This window comes from Acipenser ruthenus, chromosome 5 (assembly GCF_902713425.1).
Source record: "Acipenser ruthenus chromosome 5, fAciRut3.2 maternal haplotype, whole genome shotgun sequence".
NCBI classification, from domain to species: Eukaryota; Metazoa; Chordata; class Actinopteri; order Acipenseriformes; family Acipenseridae; genus Acipenser; species Acipenser ruthenus.
Window position 1 is genome coordinate 80,181,405 of NC_081193.1, and position 20,473 is coordinate 80,201,877.

The window sequence follows — 20,473 nt, forward strand, 5'->3', positions numbered from 1 at the left end:
CATCCTATCAAAGTCCGTCAAATCAACTGTCTTGCCCATTGTGACTGAAACTGACTTTAGCAGGAATGTAGTTTTCATAAAACATGAAATAATGTGAGGACACTTACTCAAAAAGCTATGCAATATACAGTATTGCAAGTGTGTCTACGATATAGTGCAGTACTTATGCCGTTAGTTAAGGTAGATTTCAATCAGAATAGTTTACTATAAATCTGTATCGTTTAGAGTGCTAAAGCTGGGTAGCAGTGTGGAGTAGTGGTAATTGTATGTAAAAATAACGCGATATCTTATAACAATTGTAAGTCGCCCTGGATAAGGGCGTCTGCTAAGAAATAAATAAATAAATAATAATAATAATAATAATAATAATAATAATAATAATAATAATAATAATAATAAATACAGTTTACTTATGATATTTCAACGTGGTTTTCCTGACTGATATATCTCATAACTCAACCCTTCTTATCCAGTGTAAATTATAAATGTATGGAAATTGTGGGACAGATTTCAAAGGATTGGCTGTATTACAGAAAACTAAATTATTAAAATAAACACAACTTTCTACACACATCCAAAGCTCAGTGATACATCTGGAAATGTGTGGTGCGGTGTGGATTAGGATAACATTAGGGCTCACGGAAAGCCTTCAGGATCTTTGAAACACTTACAATTTAAATGTGTCAAACATTTTAATATTTAATGTTTTAGCTTAGGCTTTTAAAACAAACAAACTAAAAATATTGTTTTATGGATCCGCCAATAAATAAAGTAGAAAAAAAAAATAAAAAATCACTTTCATGTTTCTTTTTTTTCAGCTGCTTCAGTTGTCCCATCTATCGGGCTTTAAGCACAATATGCCCACACTACTGAATCACTTGAATATACTGCACATCTCTCGAAAAATGACACCAATTAGGATTAGAGCTCACTACCTACAGGGTTTGACACATTTCCACATTTCCACATTTTAAAATGGCAGCGACTACCCATATTTGTTAGCTTAAGTTCTGCGAAGATAAAATAATTGAAAAAATATTCATCTAAAAAGGGTTGTTTTTTTCTAGTTTACACTACATTAATGAAAGACTTGAAGCTCCCAACAGAGCTAAAACTGTTCTGTTTTATTGTAAGTTTGAAATTAAAAAAAGCATCCTCTGCAAATCTAATCATTTGCTTTGCATTGAGAACATGCAATATAAAAAAGAGCTTTTATTTTGAAAAGCAAGCAAAAATATATTTTTGGTCTTTTTTTTTAATTATTATTCCGACCGCCTACATTGAAGGTTGGGGAAAAAATCCATATAAAGTACTGAATACAGTATAGAAATAGTTTTTAATGTTGCATTATCTTGAAAAATTAAGATGAATGGTAGCTATATTATTTGATTTATAATACAATAATTATTGTACAGTACATATGTTTTTCATGCAAAAGTAGGACACCATGACCTGTACGCAGTAGGCACAGCCTTTACAAGCATCTGTCGCTGTATTTATGTAGCCTACTGTAGCAAAAAAGATTATTTTGTAAAGCACATACGGGCAGGTCCAATACGGATTATACTGCGGACAATGTTTGATTGCATTCCAAAGGCTATCTAATTGGCTATTTTAGGGCATTTGGTGTAACAAGTCAAGATTTCATGTAAAGGTATAGTACCCACTCCCACCCCTTTTAGCATATATTACATTATACATAACAACAGAGTTATATTCTGCAAACTCAAGCCATGGAAATTTACTATTTTTTGGCTGATTGTTAGTTTGAATTTACAAACGCCACAAAGGGTCCCATTCACATCACAGAACAGCCTGCCACAGAAAGACTTCCCTTGAAGTCAGACTCGGAGCAGAATCACCGCACACTGCAACACATTTTTAATACAGGACATTACAAAAAGGAAAGTCCAAAGCATGTGCCACATAATAACTATAACAATACCTCGTTTCCATAGTCAAGCCAACTCGAGTGCACTCAAGTGTTCCCGGGTTAGCCTGAATTTTGCAAAGCTCGAGTTGAAGCGCAACGTGAGTTGGCTAAAAAAAATAGCGTTTCCAGGGTTTCCTGAGTTTCTCAAGTTATTCGGTGAGCTGGACAAGTCTCACTCATGTTACTGCGAGAGGTGGCCAGATAGTAACCAGGTAATCACATTATCATCATTATTGACATTGTAACATTGTTAGCATCAAACACAGCAATGGATACTTTTCCAGAAAATTCACTGCAGACTGTCTTGTGATATTGGACGGTGTCCTAAAATCGCATCTAATCGCTCATAATAGCGGAATGTTTTGAGATTGTTTCCGCTTTTCTTATTATGGTCCTTGATTTTTTCCCTACATTGGCGTGCATTCCTACTCACACCCGTAGAAAGTAGAACTTGACTTATATTTTGAAACACTTTTTGATTTTGAAAAGATCCTTGAAGCTGACTTTGAATGACCCGATCTCCCCAAACAATAATCAGTGATAACGTTTCATCATGATCCCACGTTGCGTAATGTGCTGTCATGTTTTTTCTAACCGTAATTTGCAACTGACACTGGCTTTCATAGAGATTGTTGCTAAGACCATGGATTCCATCATTAGTGACGTATTCTCTGCTCGGCCCGAATTAATTTTGGGCCAGCCTGCATAGTGAAATGGATGCCAACTCGAGTTTTACAAAAACATGGAAACGCAGCATTGGGGGGGGGGGGGGGGGGGCAATTAGGGCGTGTACTCGAGTTGACTATGGAAACAAGGTACTAGAGAACTCATCGAGTGTACTTGGCGACAACCATATCCCTCTCTATCCCACTTCTTATACATTTGATGCACCATCCTTAGAGTAGAAGTTATTACTTAATTTTACTTTTGAACTACTGCATACTTTAATACAATCACTGTATCTGTATCCTACTTGGATCCTGGGATACATAAGACCCCACTGGCCATGCAGGTTAATATAAAGTAGTACGGTAAGCATTAATCTGTGCTCTGTAGTCCAATGGCTGTAAGCAGGCTAATGTTTTGTGACTAGCCTTATTTAGTCCCAACCCGGAAATAAGGAATAAAAAAACACAACCCCCTATATTAATTATAATAGTCAGAAGACTGCATGAAGCCACCCATCTTTCAGTTCTGACTCAGTTCACAGACTACAGAGTCTATTAGGTAGGCTTTACAGTACAGTAGCACAGTAGCTCTGAATACAAAATCTAAATTAGGTGGGACTATTCAGTAGGGGTGTGTGGCAAAGTGCCCCGCCCTGTGTGCATTTGTGTGATTTGTGTTGTATGTTGGATGCGTGTGTGTGTAAATGTTGGTGTATAGGCATTGGTACACGGGATATAAGCGGTCTGTGTTTCACGTGTGTGTATATTGTATATTTGTATTTAGGCACGGGGATGGCACATCACATCACGTGCAAGTAAAAAGTAATATGTGAGCACGGGGAATTGCACTTTAATTAATTCACGTGCAGTTGTACCGAGATTCCAATTGAATGATTGACTAGCAATCGAATCTCGGTACAACTGCATAAAAGCTGCATGTTTTCACTCACTGGGGGTTGGTGTTCGGTGAGTGGAGAACGGGTTAGGAGACGGAGGGTATTATAAAGTAAAAGTAAAGTAAAATCGTAAAGATAAGTGTTTTCACTCACCGTGTTTGTTCGTCTGTCCTGCACCGTCTGTTTAGTGGTTAGTCGTTTTGTATATCTGTTTATTTTGGCAAGTGCCGTGTCCTGTGTTTTTGTTGTTTCAAACCTTTTATTTTCTGTCTGTTTATTAAATGCTGAGCGCGATCACGCGCTCAGCCTAACCAAAATCCAAGTCTCTGTGTTTGTATTCCTTCCTGCTTCTGGTCTGACGCCACCCACTCTGGCCGTCTTTGTGACACGTGGTGTCTTCGTGGGATAGCCGCGCCTCCAAGCGTCAGACCAGGAGGGGTCTGGATTACAAAAAAAAAAAAAAAAAAAAAAAAAAAAAAAAAAAAAAAAAAAAAGAGCAAGAAGAGGGATGGGGAGAAAGAGCTGCAGGAAGCAGCAGAAGCAGCGGTCACCCCAACCAGCAGTAGCCACCCCACTGCCACCGGGTTCCCCACCGTCCCGAGAAATATGGGACTGGTTAGTGTACCCCGAGGGGAAAATGGAAGGTTGGAGAGACGGCTGCCGGGACCTGGAGGACCTCCTCGGGGGCCTCGAGGACCAAGGCTGGTGCATGGCCTGTGGGGTCCAAGGACACACGGTGGCGATCTGCCCCTTCCAAGGTGAGGAGGAGGAGGAACAGCAGCCCGGGTGTTACTGCTGTGCTGAGCCTGGGCATTCCCGCACCAACTGCCCCTGGTACCCCCTCGGACAGCTACCCCAACGATGCCCCATCTGCGGAGGTGAGCACTTCGTGGCCCACTGCCCTGTCCATCAGGAGAGGGAGGAGCAGGGGTCGCCTCAGTCTCCACCACCAGCAGGGGGAGGTAGACTGCTGCTCCCACCGCCCCAACCACAACTGCAACAGCGGCCAGAGGAGCCAGAGAACCTGTTCCCCTGGTGCACCTGGTGCGGAGAGGTGGATCACCGCTGGAGGGACTGCTCCGAGGTGCCACCGAGCTGGTGCGGGCGATGTGAGGAAGGGGGACATGACTGGTCAGGATGCCCCTATGCCAGCTCGCCAGTGCCCAAGCGGAAGGAGCCTGAACGGCCTACGCCTGAGTGGGAGGAGCCCGAACGTCCTACGCCTGAGTGGGAGGAGCCCGAACGTCCTACGCCTGAGTGGGAGGAGCCCGAACGTCCTACGCCTGAGTGGGAGGAGCCCGAACGTCCTACGCCTGAGTGGGGGGAGCCCGAACGTCCACAGCCCAAGAGGGGGGAGTCGGTGCGTCCACAGCCCAAAAGGGAGGAGTCGGTGCGTCCACAGCCCAAAAGGGAGGAGTCGGTGCGTCCACAGCCCAAAAGGGAGGAGTCGGTGCGTCCACAGCCCAAAGGGAGGCAAGTCAGGGCTTCCACAGCTCTGGGACCCAAGCCACCAGCAGAGGTAAAATGCCTGCTGGTTCAGCCCCAAGAGCCGGAAGGGGAGGGGTTACAGGCCCAACCCCCTGGAAATTTTTGGGGGGGAGAGGGGCAGGAGGCTGGTGTCCCCCAGCAGCCTCTATTCATGCTGCTGAAGGCAGCACGGCACGCACCAGCCCAGCCGCCACAGCGGAGGGAGCCAGCGCCGCCAGGAGCAGAGGAGCTGCCTCTGCCTCCGCCACCTCCACCGCTTCCTCCACTAGGAGCAGAGGAGCAGGAGCTGCCTCTGCCTCCACCACCGCCAGGAGCAGAGGAGCTGGAGCTGCCTCTGCCTCCACCACTTCCAGGAGCAGAGGAGCAGGAGCTGCCTCTGCCTCCACCACCGCCAGGAGCAGAGGAGCAGGAGCTGCCTCTGCCTCCACCACCGCCAGGAGCAGAGGAGCTGGAGCTGCCTCTGCCTCCACCACCGCCAGGAGCAGCGGAGCAGGAGCTGCCTCTGCCTCCACCACTTCCAGGAGCAGAGGAGCAGGAGCTGCCTCTGCCTCCACCACCTCCAGGAGCAGAGGAGCAGGAGCTGCCTCTGCCTCCACCACCTCCAGGAGCAGAGGAGCAGGAGCTGCCTCTGCCTCCACCACCTCCAGGAGCAGAGGAGCAGGAGCTGCCTCTGCCTCCACCACCTCCAGGAGCAGAGGAGCAGGAGCTGCCTCTGCCTCCACCACCGCCAGGAGCAGAGGAGCTGGAGCTGCCTCTGCCTCCGCCACCGCCCGGAGCAGAGGAGCAGGAGCTGCCTCTGCTGCCCGTACCTCCGCAGGGAGTACGGTGGCCGGAGCCCCAGAAAGGGGAGCTGCCGGCCACGAAGAAGGGGGAGGAGGTCTGGAGACCACTTTCCCCAGCAGCAGTTTCGCTGCAGGAGTTCTTGTGGCCGGAGCCCCACAGGAGGGAGCTGCCAGCTACGAAGAAGGGGGAGGTCGGGGGACCACCTGCCCCCGCAGCTTTTTCGCTGCAGGACGGGACCAACAGGCTGTCAGCCGTGCCACTACCGGCAGGGGTGCTGACAGCATTGCCAGCCAAGGGCCCACTGAAGCCTCCCTTCCCAGCCCAAGACTTTGTTCTGGACTGCTGGGTTTTTAAGGGGGGAGGTGGCCGTTGAGGCCATGTGTGCTGCGCACAAGGGGGGGTATATGTGGCAAAGTGCCCCGCCCTGTGTGCATTTGTGTGATTTGTGTTGTATGTTGGATGCGTGTGTGTGTAAATGTTGGTGTATAGGCATTGGTACACGGGATATAAGCGGTCTGTGTTTCACGTGTGTGTATATTGTATATTTGTATTTAGGCACGGGGATGGCACATCACATCACGTGCAAGTAAAAAGTAATATGTGAGCACGGGGAATTGCACTTTAATTAATTCACGTGCAGTTGTACCGAGATTCCAATTGAATGATTGACTAGCAATCGAATCTCGGTACAACTGCATAAAAGCTGCATGTTTTCACTCACTGGGGGTTGGTGTTCGGTGAGTGGAGAACGGGTTAGGAGACGGAGGGTATTATAAAGTAAAAGTAAAGTAAAATCGTAAAGATAAGTGTTTTCACTCACCGTGTTTGTTCGTCTGTCCTGCACCGTCTGTTTAGTGGTTAGTCGTTTTGTATATCTGTTTATTTTGGCAAGTGCCGTGTCCTGTGTTTTTGTTGTTTCAAACCTTTTATTTTCTGTCTGTTTATTAAATGCTGAGCGCGATCACGCGCTCAGCCTAACCAAAATCCAAGTCTCTGTGTTTGTATTCCTTCCTGCTTCTGGTCTGACGCCACCCACTCTGGCCGTCTTTGTGACAGGGTGTAACAATTCATTGTGTATAGATCAGTCCTGATACTTACAGTACGCAATATCGGAACCGTGGTATATTGCGATACAAGACCAAAATCACAACATGGCTCAATGTAGTTCACCAAGCAGTGCTTGAATAAAGAAAAAGGGGTGTTTTGTAGGCGTGAATGTATACAGTACTCTCTCTCTCATAGTCTCTCATAACAGTGTGGAGTAGTAAGGCAGCAGTGTGGAGGTTGCTAGGCAACTAATTAAGCTGGTAGGCTCGTCCAGTGCTGAGTTTATCAGTAGATCCTGATTGGCTTGCTGGTGTGCCTGGGAAGCCTGCATGCCAGGGGAGCTGGAACTAGGGGTGCTGGGGGTGCGGCAGCACCCCCTTGCTTTGCAAGGCTTCCATCATATACAGGGGTTACAGTTATGTTCAATGGCTTTCAGTTCCAGTGCCATTGTTACAAGCAGCTCAAAAAGTGTCTTCGGCACAGCTCGAGGCTACTGCACTGCCATAGCCATACAGGTGGGCGCTGAGTGAAAGCTTGCTGTGTTGACATCAAGGAGGAGAGCATCCGTTCTTTTAGTGGGACTAGCGCTCGCCTTGTGTGGCAAACTTTTATTTTTAGCTTTGTTTTGTTTTGTTTTCTTTATTAAATCCAGCACATTGTCGGTACTCTAGCGTCAGGACCTGTGTTGTGATTAAATCTGCATGCCTGTGCGGTGTGTCAATACCCACTGCACTGTGTCTGATTCAGTATTATTCAGTGACGACCCATGTATGTAACCTCGCCTTGTAACACCATTACACAGAATATTCAAGCTTTTACTCTATTACACATACAGTTGTAGTGGATGAGCAAAAAAAGTTACAAGAAATAGATGTCTACAATTATTTATTTCAGCCATTTTTTTGCAAAACTCCAAAAATGTTCATTCAAAAGTATTCATACCCCGACAAGGAAAATTAAATTAATAGCTAGTTGAGGCACATTTAGCAATAATAACCTCTTTTAAACGATTAGGATATTTGTCAATGAGCTTTTGGCATGATTCTTTAGTGATTTTTGACCATTCTTCAATGCAAAATTGTTCCAGTTCATTCAAATTCTGAGGACTTGTGGCAATGTGCCCCGCCCCTGTGTGCATTTCTGTGTTGTATGTTGCGTGTGGTGTGTTAATGTTGGTGTATAGATATGGCTGCACGGGATATAAATGGGTGTGTGCAGCACGAGTTATTTAAAATGTATCATTGTATTTAGGCACGGGGATTGCACTTCACTTCACGTGCATTTAAAGTTAATAATATGTGAGCACAGGGTTGCACAGAATTAGTTCACGTGCTGGGATTCAAGTGAATAATTAATTAGTAATTGAATCCCGGCACAACAGTATATATAGTTGCACGTTTCACTCACTCGGGGTTGTGTGTTCAGGGCGAAGGAATGGGAGAGAGTGAGGAGAGAAATAAAAAAGAAGCAATTGCTACGTGGTACATGTTTGTTTATTGCTCGTCCCTGTGTGTTAGTGTCTGTTTGTTTTGTTTGTCTGTTTATTTTGGCCGCAAGTGCCGTGTCCTGTTTTCTGTTTAAACCTTTTATTTTACAACTCACTGAGCGCAACATCGTCTCAGTTTCACCACCAGCTACCGTCTGTCTGTGTACTCCTTTCTGGTCTGACCTAACCACTAAAGCCAGCTTGTCACAGGACTTCTCTTGTGCACAGCCTTCATCAACTCATACCAATTGGATTTAGATCGGGACTTTGACTAGGCCATTCCAGAACCACCTCACCAGAATTTCTCCAAACGTAACGACTATCAGCATGACCAAATACCTCGATTTTTGTTTCATCCACAAACCTTTGACCAGAACTCACATCCATCATTCAAATGCCGTTTTGCAAACTTAAAGTGATTGTCCTTGTGACGTTTTCCTAAGAGTGGCTTTTTCCTTGGCCTGCTACCATGGAGACCTTCACCACGCAATACTCAACCTATGGTTGAAATGGAAAACCCATTCCCACTTGTAGCCAATTCACTTTATAATATCTTTGGCAGTCAATCTCGGATTGTTATTAACCTTCACCACAATTCTTCTACTTGTTCTCGGTGAAAGAACCTTCTTTCTTCCAGACCGAGGGAGCATTGTGTCAGTATCATGAGTCTTGATAATAGAAACAATAGTTGAAATTAGGATACTCAAATGCTTGGAAATCTTCTTCTATCCTTCTCCAGCTTTATGACAATAAATAATTATTTTCTGCCGAAGGTCTTCAGATAGCTCTGTACTTTTTCCCATATTGACTTATTGGTAATGACAGCAATCATCCTATGCCTAACCCTTTTATAGTCTCTAAGGATGTTCACCTACAATCCAGCATTTTCTAGACTTTTCTAGAATTAGGTTCTGCATGATCATATTGAAATTTCTAGCACCTTGTAGACAATACTATCATAGCATCAAAGGGTATGAATACTTTTGAATTAGCATTTTTGGAATAGACACTATTTCTTTGAACTTTTTTTCCTCATCCACAAAAGCAAAACCATCTTGCTACAAAAGATTTTTCCTAAAATTCTTTGTTTTTGAGAAATTTCTATAACTGTATATTCAAAGCTTTACTCCAAACTTCCAAAACACCTAATAATTTAATTGCAATCCACACACTCAGAAGCATGTCTGCTATATATAGGCTAAATATTAATATACAATAACATGCAGGTAAATTAATCATGTAGGCCTACTAGTTATTATCTGCCATAGAGTAGCTCTAGGTTCTAAAAAAAATACCAGTTGTTTAAAATGTTTATTTAAGTGCTCTTGTAATTGCTGGTATATACAGCAGATGCCATTTAAAAAATAGCTGCAATATAAACAGATACTACAGACTATTTGCATGACTCTAGTCTATGACTAAAGTAAGAAAATAACAATATGCAGTACCCATAAAATGTACCTAAAACTGATCTAGCAGAAAAATGTATCGGATATTCCATACAACACAAATGAAGTTAGTATTCCTATTGTCAACTGAACTTAGAAGTATGTTTTATATTTATATTCAAACCCTGGTACTCAATTGGACATTCATGGCCGAATGTGACACTCAACGCTGCATAAACATGGTGCCTCCATACACCCCTAGATGTTGATACTCTTCAGTTGTGCTAAAGACATTAGCAAGTTTCATCACAACTGGAAAAGCAATTCTTTAGATACAGTATGTTAAAATATCAGTGTACAGACAGTCAGATGAACAGAGAGACTGCCTCCATATACCGTACCGTGTGATTATGGCACACTTCTTTAAATTCAAAACTGTAAAAAGGCACAGAAAGTGATTCTCTTGATACAGTATGTTAAAATATAAGTGACATACTGTAAAGTCAGACAGACAGCTTCCAATATATCCCCTAGCTAGGATATGCATCCCCAGCAAGGTATAAAAATACCAGGCTACTGTATTTCTTCCCTTCACCAATATAATTGAAATAAGACCCTCCAATAGCAAGTACAGTCAGCGCCGCCTAATCGGGATACTGATAATCGGGATTGCTGCTTAAATGGGATACAACTCTGGGAGACGGTTCTTCCCAATGCTATTTATGTCGTTTAATTGGGACGTCACTTCATTTAATTGGGATACAGTGTTTTCAAATGATGAATGGAGATCACTTTTCAGAGCAAAACATGTCGCGTTGCACAGTGCAGTGAGTACGTGATTATGCTGTGACTTGCGTAAATTGCATAAACCATGTTGAACTCTTGAAGGAGCTGCTGGAGTCTCCTGTGGTTTCTCAGGCTGCTGTTGCAAAGAAAGTTGGCGTGTCAATATCGCAGGTGATTAATCACCTTTACGTCACAAACCTTCTATTGACAATTAGAAAATCAAGAACAACTGAAAATAATAAAAAGTAATTAGGTACAGAAACAAAAACAAAAGGCAAAAGACCATACTTTTTTTATATTATTTTAAACACTGAGGCCCAAATTTATAAAGGGTAAAAACCGACCGCAAAAAGCCATGTAATGTGTTCAGTACGGCCGCACTGCTTATTATTTACGACGCATCATCCAGTTACTGTGCTTCGCATATTAGTTCAACTTCTTATTTCGTATAGAATAATTCCAGGTATACAGACTTTTCAAACTTCAGAAACAATACTTTTTATTTACTTACATCCATCGCAAACGGGTGAATAATCCTTCCATTGTTGTACAGCAATATGTACAGTCTTCAGTTTAACTACGACTTATATCTTCTTAAAGTCTTAAGCAGTTACAACTCTCCTATTTCCCATGTTTGTATGTATTTCTTGCTCTATGTATTATTTTAAAGCATATCTGTATGGTATATATGGTCGAAAAACTGTCCCTCTGTCCTTTTTTTTTTACTTGATCAGAAGGGTTAAAAAATTAGCTGTTTGCAAAATGTTATTAAATGTTTCTTTGTCCTTGAAAATTATGTCTTCTTCTTGCTGCGAGTCTCCCACACCATCTTGCCTTTTATATAGCCTACTGTCTGACTGCAGCAAATTAACACCTGCTTTTCAGAGTTCTTAAAATAATCACGCAAATACGAGGCCCGCAATTACCGGCAGCTTTCATAAATTAGACGGAATATTTAATAGACCTCATTTGCAAAATCCCCTCCTATGCATGTACATCAAGGGCTAAAGCACACAGACATTGCCCCCGCAAATCACGTATTAATTGCGTGTTTATGCCATTGCGTGTGTTTTATACATCCCATCCAAGAATTCAGCACCCATTTTATGGTCGTAAAACATGTGCAATCCTTTTATAAATCTGGGCCTGAATCTGTACGTCAACACAAAATGTTCTATACCACTGGATATTCTTTTACTAAGTTACTTTTTTCGTTTTACTCTGCAACTTGAATAATGAACAGAGGTACATACAAACATACATTCTACAAAAAAGACCCATAGTTAAAGTCTTCATTAAGGCCATGTGGCGCAACAGAATTAAAAAATATATATCCAAAAAGCTTCCCTTCTCAAAAGTCGTCTGTCAACTGAGCCACCTCTAAAACCAATTTTGACTATTTCCAAAGCCCAAAATATCACATCAGATAGAATGTTGTTTTTTTTTTTATTAAAATGTACAGCTAAAGTTGGTATCATTTCTCCGTATAGTACTTTTGTGTTCATTAATACGGGTCTTCAAGGGCCGTGTTGTTTTACATCAATGAACACGGCCGCTGTACGACATAGACAACATTAATAAAAGAACGTAGTAAAATCTCTCAATATAATGCATTTACCTGTGTTGGGATTTTGAAAATATTTTTTGTTTTTAGTGTTTGAGCAGCAGGAGCGTCTCCCACACGGGTGATGTCCCTGCGGCGCTGAACCAAAAAAAGTTTGCTTCTGTTCTGTTTCGTTTACTGCATAAACTACAAAATCTCTCATGTTTTTATTACGTCTAAATGCAAAAATTGGACTAACCTGAAAAATAGTGTATAATTGTAAAACATGCCAGTGTCTCTGAATAACAATTCCTTTTCCATAACCCCTCTCTATAACCCTTGCCTGCATTTCCTTTGCTTTATCTATATATTCTTCCTTACTGGAGCAGAGGCGCCGGAGTCTTGAGAATTTAAGAACTGGCTTACAGGTAAATTATCCTTCAACATCTTAGGGTGGAAACTGGATGCCAGAAGAAGAGTATTTCTGTCAGTTATTTTTCTGTAAATCGTCGTCTTAAAACCCAAATCACTTTTAGATATTTTAATGTCCAAGAAATTGATCTCTGTGTTGCTATGTTCAAGGGTGAATTTCAAATGGAAACTCCCCAGATTGAGAATTTGGTGAAATTACTTAAGTTATATTTCAGTCCCTTTCCATATAAAAAATACATCATCAATATACCTGCACCAGATCGATATTTTAGAAAATAAACCATTTTAGTTTGAACTCAACACAAACTGATTCTCAAAAGTACCAACATATATATTTGCAACGCCAGTACAATTATGTATTTAACATTTAATCATAATGTGATGTGATTTCATTAAGAATTGTGTGACTAAGTGACTAAGGTCGTCTCAGCTGCCTCTCGTTTAAATTGGGACAGCTGCTTATTCAGGATATTTTTCCTTCTCCCGAGGCTTCCCGATAAAAGTGGTGCCAACTGTACTGTATCAGGAATATAGACTGGTTTGAAAATATGCTGTACCGTACCAAACCAGTTCATAGTCACAAGCTTGTTGTGACTTTCTGCTTAATGAACATCAAACAAGCAGTGCAAAATCAGAGCCGTCTTCCGGTTTAAACAATACATAAAGTACTGGTAACAGCTTTGAGGTTGTGCGGTAACATCTATAGAGTATAAATGCAAAATGACATGGCAAAGCTACACACCATGCAGCCAAGTGATCTCATTTTAAAACACGCAGCATGATGCGCCGTGATGAAGAAACCATATATTTAACCCCAGGGGATAACAAAACAGAAAAGGTCACCTCTATTCTGGCAGCTGGCCAAACAGCCAAAAAAAGCAATATGGTGCAGTACTCCCAAGAGAGCTAATCCTAACAGAAGACGGGTCAATATATATATATATATGAAAAGACTTATTCAGAACCCTCTTCTTACTTGTAACAAATCAATGGTGTGTCAAGGCAACATGACTTGCGCTGTGATACTGTAAGCCAGTGTAAAAACTAAAGTACTGTACAGTCCTGTGGAGAATATTTTACATTTGTGTATACTGTATGTTTATCTGACAAAAACAACAAAAAAAACATTATTTTCATTGCATCTGAATTTCACTGTGTATAGGTTTATATTACCCCCCTATACATTTTGAATGACAGAACCTTTAATGCCTAATTTACCCTATACAAAGTGTAAAGAAAATCAATACCCTGCCTCTTCCATCTGTTCCAGTAGCAGGTGCACCAATACCACCCAAGCCCATCAATCAGCAGACAGAAATTAAACATTTCTACTGCAGCTGTGCACATAACCAGTAATTAACAGCCAGGAACCACAAAACACAATGGTTTGTCTTAAATAGGTTGTTTTTGTACCAGTTGGATAATCATTTAAATACATTTTGGGATCTTGTACACTAACTTATTTTGGTGAGAATGCCCCTTTTCTGCTAATTACAGTTATGTGCTGTAAATACATTTGAAAAAATGAAATTAACCCTTTTCCAATACTTTTCCAACAGACTACTCCTGTACGCTATACCAGCACTGCAATTCTGCTCAATTCAAACCCTTTTATTATCACTTCCAAAGGATCTAAACATAAATTGTGATATTTATAAGGTGATAACCTGGTGAAATAAGCATTAACAGTGTTTAAGAAAGTATGCCCTTATTACTTTGGAACTCAAAAATATACATGTCATTAATTGCAAAAGTGTTTAATGACATCGTTAGAATAGAACAGACAAGAACAGAACTGTCTTTTATAATGTGCAAACCACACTATAATAAAATAAAACTATACACAGTGTTCTATATGCTATATTTTACGAATGTACTTCATAGTTACATTTAAATATACACATGTAAAATGCTATTACAGTAAGTGGAATGGAAATCAGTTGACTGTAAAATGTGACTGGACTGGACTGACTCAGTTGCAGTGGTAATCAGGGGTCGGTGATTTTCCTGTAACAGGAGTGACATTAAGCGAGGTTTATTTTTTAAGAACCTTTACATCTTAAAAAATAAATATAAGGGCAAAATGCATTCCTATCATAAATGGTAGTCACTAATTATAAAAGGCCTGTTTCGTCTCTTTATTATACAGCAGAAGCCTTCCAAATACCAGAGAGACACAGGTAGCTTCCTTCTTTCACTATTAAATAGATATTTAATAGTTATAAATAGATATTTATGTTTACCCACCCAATCATGGTAATGCATACAGCATTTTGCACTTATTTTATCTATGCTGTATGTTTTCCCCTATGGTACTTTCCACATACATATACCACTGCATTAAAAAATAATAGCTCAAAGTACATGTGAGTGGTTCTTATTGAAAGGACTACAATACAATATTGTGTGTTTAAAATGTTTGCAAAGTCTGTGTTAGGGTGCTTTCACCCGACTTCAGGAGTTACCTGCTATAGATGTAACATACATGTAGGTGAGATCAGCCAAAGTGTCTTTATATTAGTACAACTCCATAACCAACTAGACAACAGTTTTGTATTAGAAGACAGAAGACAACTTGATCCAAATTAGCTGATTGCTAAAGAGCAGCACCTGAAATGAGGTATAAGCACTGTGACACAATTAACAAAAAAAATGTACAATTTAAATACAATATTTGAGTAATTGCAAAAAACATTCAGAACGACTGCAAACATGATAAAAAAAAAAAAAAAGTTGGGGATAGTAAAAAAGAATAAAGCTACAGAAAAGTAATCTAAAAACATATTATACTTCTGGAGATTTGTATTGAATGCTGAAATAGAAAAGTAAATAATTTAAGAGCTGATTGAATCCGTTCCTGGAAACACCTTCCGCAACACTGTCATCACAGCAGGTGATATGGTTGAAAAGAATGCAGTTTAATAAGGAGCTCATTATTTCTCAAATGCATCATAATTAACCAATCAGTGTGTGGTTCAATTTACTGTATAGTTTTCTGTGTTTGCAGTAGGAGGTATTTTACTGCACTCACACAATATTTATTTCATTAGCACCCTGCATGGCTTGAGGGTGTGTGATTTGTTTCGTGAGGACCACGGACTGGATCTTTCATTAAACCGTGTGAACTTAATAATTGATTGTTTGGGTGCTGCAGGCAAATTATACACTATTTAGTTATCTATTAAGGCCAGTGATTCTCCCTTTCAATATATGACATTTTCTGATCCCTGAACACACACTTTATTTTTACAGTTATAGTGTATCAACATTGGTTTAGTTCAAGAATACAGTACATCCTTCCCCTTTAAAACTTACGTCATGGGGGGGTCCAGTTAAAGTTCTGCCGCTGGGAGTGCAGGATGAGTCACACAGCTTGGACGGCGCCGGTTCGCGTCCAGGCTGTGCAAAGAGGCCGAACTTTGCTGGGGACCCCGAAGGGGGCGTCACATTGGCTCTGACGCTCCCGGGATGGGGGGGTGGGAAACTGGCAGGGATTGCTTCTCCTTATCGCACAACAGCGAACCCTACTGGCCAGACACCGAACACATTCAGAGTGGCTAAAAAGCAGGGCTGATCTCCAGGTTCGCACCCTGAGGGTGGTTTGGCGGGGAGATGCCAGGATAGCCTTTTGGCTATTTCCCATATACAAAATGCCCATGGTAAAATTGTGCATTTTTTTGCAGTTTAGCATGTTTATACTGTGCAGTTACCATGCTTTATTATACCATAGTTTACCATGTTTGTCTGACTTTAACTTTCAAAAAGTCAGAACTGCATGGAATCACGATTAGCTAGCACGTTACAGATCTTGACCTCAAGGAAAAGCACATGACATTCACTACAGTAGCTAATTTGCTTTCAGTCACAAACCCAAAAGCTACAAAATAAGAGTATTCTGCTCTTGAAATGTATTCATAACATTTAAGCCATTACAAATAACAGATGGAGAAGCAAAACGGCCCCTTCATTGTTTCTAAACAACAACAAATTCCGGCACCCCTGCAAGTCAAAGCAAATGGCTAAAATTATTAAGGAAAGTGTACTAATACTAGCCCATACATTACATTTCTAACTTTATTATTTTAAGTTTTGACATTTTAGAACCTTCCGCATTAAATGGAATTTGGTGGTCTAATTAAATACACTTACTGTATATCCATAAACAATAATGTACTGTAGACTACTCTGCCTTGCTGAAGTGGTGCAGTACAGTGCACATGTAATGTATGCAAACCTATTCTAGTCATAATTTGCCATTTGACCCTGTAAATAATACCTGTTGTGCTTCAACTAATTCATGCATTATTGAAAAGAGGAGTACTGAACCTAGAAGATAAGCTGCATGTTCTAGGGAAGAGAGAAAATGTTGCTTTTTTATTTTTGTACAGTTTACTACAATAACGGGCAGTATTATTTTAGTACTGGTACCTAATGCCTACTACTGCACATTATTTCAAGAAGTAAGGGGATTTTGATGAAAATATAAAAATGCTCTTAAACAATATTCTTCTAATAGCACTAAAACATCAATCAATGACAGAAGCTGCTGTCATAAATCACTTGCCTAAGCACCCTTTATCAAAAGCAGGGGGTAAGGCAAGGCAATGCAATTACCCTTGAAAAGACTTTCAGTTCAAATGATGGAGCCGGCCATGCTGCTGAAATGAAATAAGGAAGGGTGGAAACCTGATCTCAAACCCAATGCACATTGCAGAGGTACTGTAGGCCTATATATAACATCTTGAGTGAACTGGTGAATAAAGGGAAGGACTTCATTGTGAAGGCCAGCCCTGACAAAAAAGCAAACATACAGTAGCATTCAAAAACTGGTACTGAAGCTGAGCTTTCTCCTAGGAAATGCAATATAGGAGAGCCAACTGAATATATTTGTCTATGGTTACCGTGGCCTATACTATTTAAATACTGGGTATATTGAATTGATCCAAACAAATGTAATTGCTGCCAATATTTGTATTAATGAATAAAGGTAAGGTTATGAAAATCTTCAAAAACATTACAATAAATATCCATAATTGCAATATATATATATATGATGCATTAAGAATAAATTATATTTATATAAATAAAATGCATTAAGAATAAATAAATAAAATAAAATAAATATTTAGATATTGCATCCGGTTCAATTTGTATTAGTTAACCCTTGACTTGAACACATTATAATTCATAACAATATTGTTAATATAAATATAGTTAAATACGAAGATAGTAACATGGGTTATTCATACAGTATTAGTGAGATAAATTGATGTCTTATACCAAACTTTTTATGTTTTTAAAAGTTTGTTATTTAACAAATAGGAGATTATTTCTAGGTTTATATCATGCCACCTGCTTTACAACTATGGAACAATTTATTGTGAGATAATATAAACCTAGAATGCTATGAAAATCAAACATGCAACAGTGCATGGTGGTAGTTCATTTCTCTCAGTAACAACATGGAAATGAAATTAAGGAAAGTTTGTATTTTAATGCATTAGTCAACTGTGGTATTTCAATGCTTAGTTGTTCAGATTAATTGAATAGAACCGTGTTATAATTGCAGAACATCATACACAGTACCAGTAGGCCTGCCATGAATATGTAGGCTTTTTGCTGTGTATCTGACATGGATATTTTGAAACCCTGGTTGGAAAGGGTATTGTTTTTCTATTGTTCCCTAATTTGTGCACTTGTTATCAAGCATAAGTCTGCTGAACATCAGTGCAGCCATTGATGGGTGTGGCACACCTCCTGCAACAACTGTGTTTAATATTGTAATGATTTTCAATGTGCTCCCTATACTCTGTAGATAATGTTTCTTTGAAGCTTGGAAATACGTTTTTAAGAAAAATAAAAGTACTGTGTTGGCCAGTTTTCAAAGACATCCAGTAATCCAGTATTTGAAAATGCCACTCCTGCCAGAATGACATGTAATTTAAAGAATGCTGGGAAACGGTCACAAAGCGTTTTCATAATGCCTCCGGTGCTTTTTTGATTGGTGCCCTAAGCGTTCTTTATAACGAGGCAGAGTGGATTCCATCTCGAGGGAAAGGGAAAATCTGATGAGATCATCACACCTGCCAAAGAACTGCTTTCGCTGGCAGATCAACGGGCAACGCTGAAAAAAGCCCAAGGTACACCAGACTGAATGCCATGTTGCGTATCTTGCCATTTGAATTAACTGTTCAAACCTGGCATGAGCAGAAGACATGTTAGTGTAGCATCACCAGCCCTGAGCTAGTAAACGGCCTTGAAACTGAGGGTGGTTTGGAGGCGAGACTGAAAAGCTTTACATATAGGGTGCTCGGGGACACAAACTATAAAACGTTTTTGGAACCAAATAGTGGAACATATTTAAATATTTGATATGGATAAATTGTTTGGCAAAATTGCTTGTACAATAATAGAGCCACACAGGGGAAGGAAAAAAAATCACACGTAATGCATTTCCGCCAGAGCCCCGACACACACAGAGAATGTCATCCTCGACACACACAGAATTTCATTATATATATATATATATATATATATATATATATATATATATATATATATATATATATATATATATATATATTATAATGTAACAGTATATGTATTTATTTATTGACGACTTTTAATTGCAATGAATGTATGTAAATGCACACAATAAACATTCCATACTTACATTCTAGGTGTTTTTTCTTGGGTCCCATCACCTCATGAGTGGTCGCTTTGCAGACAGCCCGTGCCACAGCTGAGCCGGTAACGCTGTACTGAGCGGCAGCAATGCGATCAGTTAGAGTCTGGCCCGACATCTTCTTTCCAAAGATACAACCTCAAAAATTAATCTGACAGAAAGAAATATATATAGATATATTTCTCTTCAACCAACAAATGGTTATATATTTCAGGGTTGTTCTTTTTTTTAAATATCCTATTAGGATATGTTATATAAATTATTTGCAGACAATATAATAAAAATTGTTTGTTATTTCAACATGGAATTAACTGGTACTCTTATTATGTATAGTTTCAATGTTTTCTGCCTCGGATTTTGTCGTCTAGGTAACAGTTTTTATTTTATTTGTCTTAATAAAGAAATAAAACACGATTAACGCGTTTTCCCCTTTGACTTAAGAAATAAGATCAAATTGATAAACGTATGACAGCACTTCTGTTTTCTTCAAATACCACTAATTCGGTACCTGTAACCTAAGGATTGGCTTCCTTTGAAAAAAAAATATCCCGTTACTAAATTGTCCTTTGAAATTGCAATCCGCTGCTGTCAAAAATAAAGAAACCCTTTCCATGAGATGCATGCAGAAACAATAAGAGAACGGTGAGCCCGGTGATGCAGTGACCGTTCTAGATCAGGATGACACTAGGGCTGTCGATGTCCTTCTCACTGAATCGAGGGTTATTCTTCAGTCCACGGTCCTGTATTTTATAATGTAAAGCACCGCTCATTTCATTCCTGTCTCTCCATCGGGATGCATTTATGTCTCTCTCCTCTCTTCTCCTGTCTACATTAAGTGATGCTGGATGCCAAGGGGTTGAAAGATGGTGATGTTTGAATGAATTTGTATTCCTTTATTTATTTATTTTATTTCTCTCCTCCCCGTCTGTATTCCGACAGTCAGGTGACACGTCATTAACAAACCGGTAACATCCCACCTCCCCAGCAGTCCGTGCCGCACTCTTAAAGGGGAGTTTAGTCCAAAGATACATACAGACACAGCAGAGAGTAGTACAGCCGTATTGAAAATGCTTATCTCCTTTAAAGACATATCAGCTTAAATGCTGTAGGTCAAAACATTTGTAACCAGTTACGCTTACCGTCGACGTTTTTATTATTATTATTATTATTATTATTATTATTATTATTATTATTATTATTTTCAAACTACAATTCAAACTACAAATAGGCGATGAGCAAAATCTGCTTGTCAATGACAGAATATAAGGAACTGTTCTGCATTCTGTTAAGACTACAATAAATGTCCCAGCAAAAAAAACATTTAAAAAAAACACAAGG

At 40.1% G+C, this 20,473-nt stretch overlaps 1 protein-coding gene across 10 annotated transcripts in view; it reads right to left on the minus strand.

The window, feature by feature from the left end:
* The window catches only part of snap91a (synaptosome associated protein 91a), an 80,734-nt gene extending 60,650 nt beyond the window's left edge, over positions 1-20,084 (minus strand). For 6 of the 10 annotated variants that reach the window (XM_059024602.1, XM_059024601.1, XM_059024598.1 and 3 more), the window contains exon 1: positions 19,124-20,081. In XM_059024602.1, coding sequence (XP_058880585.1) covers positions 19,124-19,253 — 130 coding nt within the window. In that variant the 5' untranslated portion in view covers positions 19,254-20,081. Of the gene's footprint in view, positions 1-19,123 lie in introns of all 10 variants that reach the window. The other 4 variants (XM_059024593.1, XM_059024594.1, XM_059024595.1 and 1 more) reach the window with 3 other exon arrangements.
* Between the last annotated feature and the right edge of the window lie 389 nt (positions 20,085-20,473).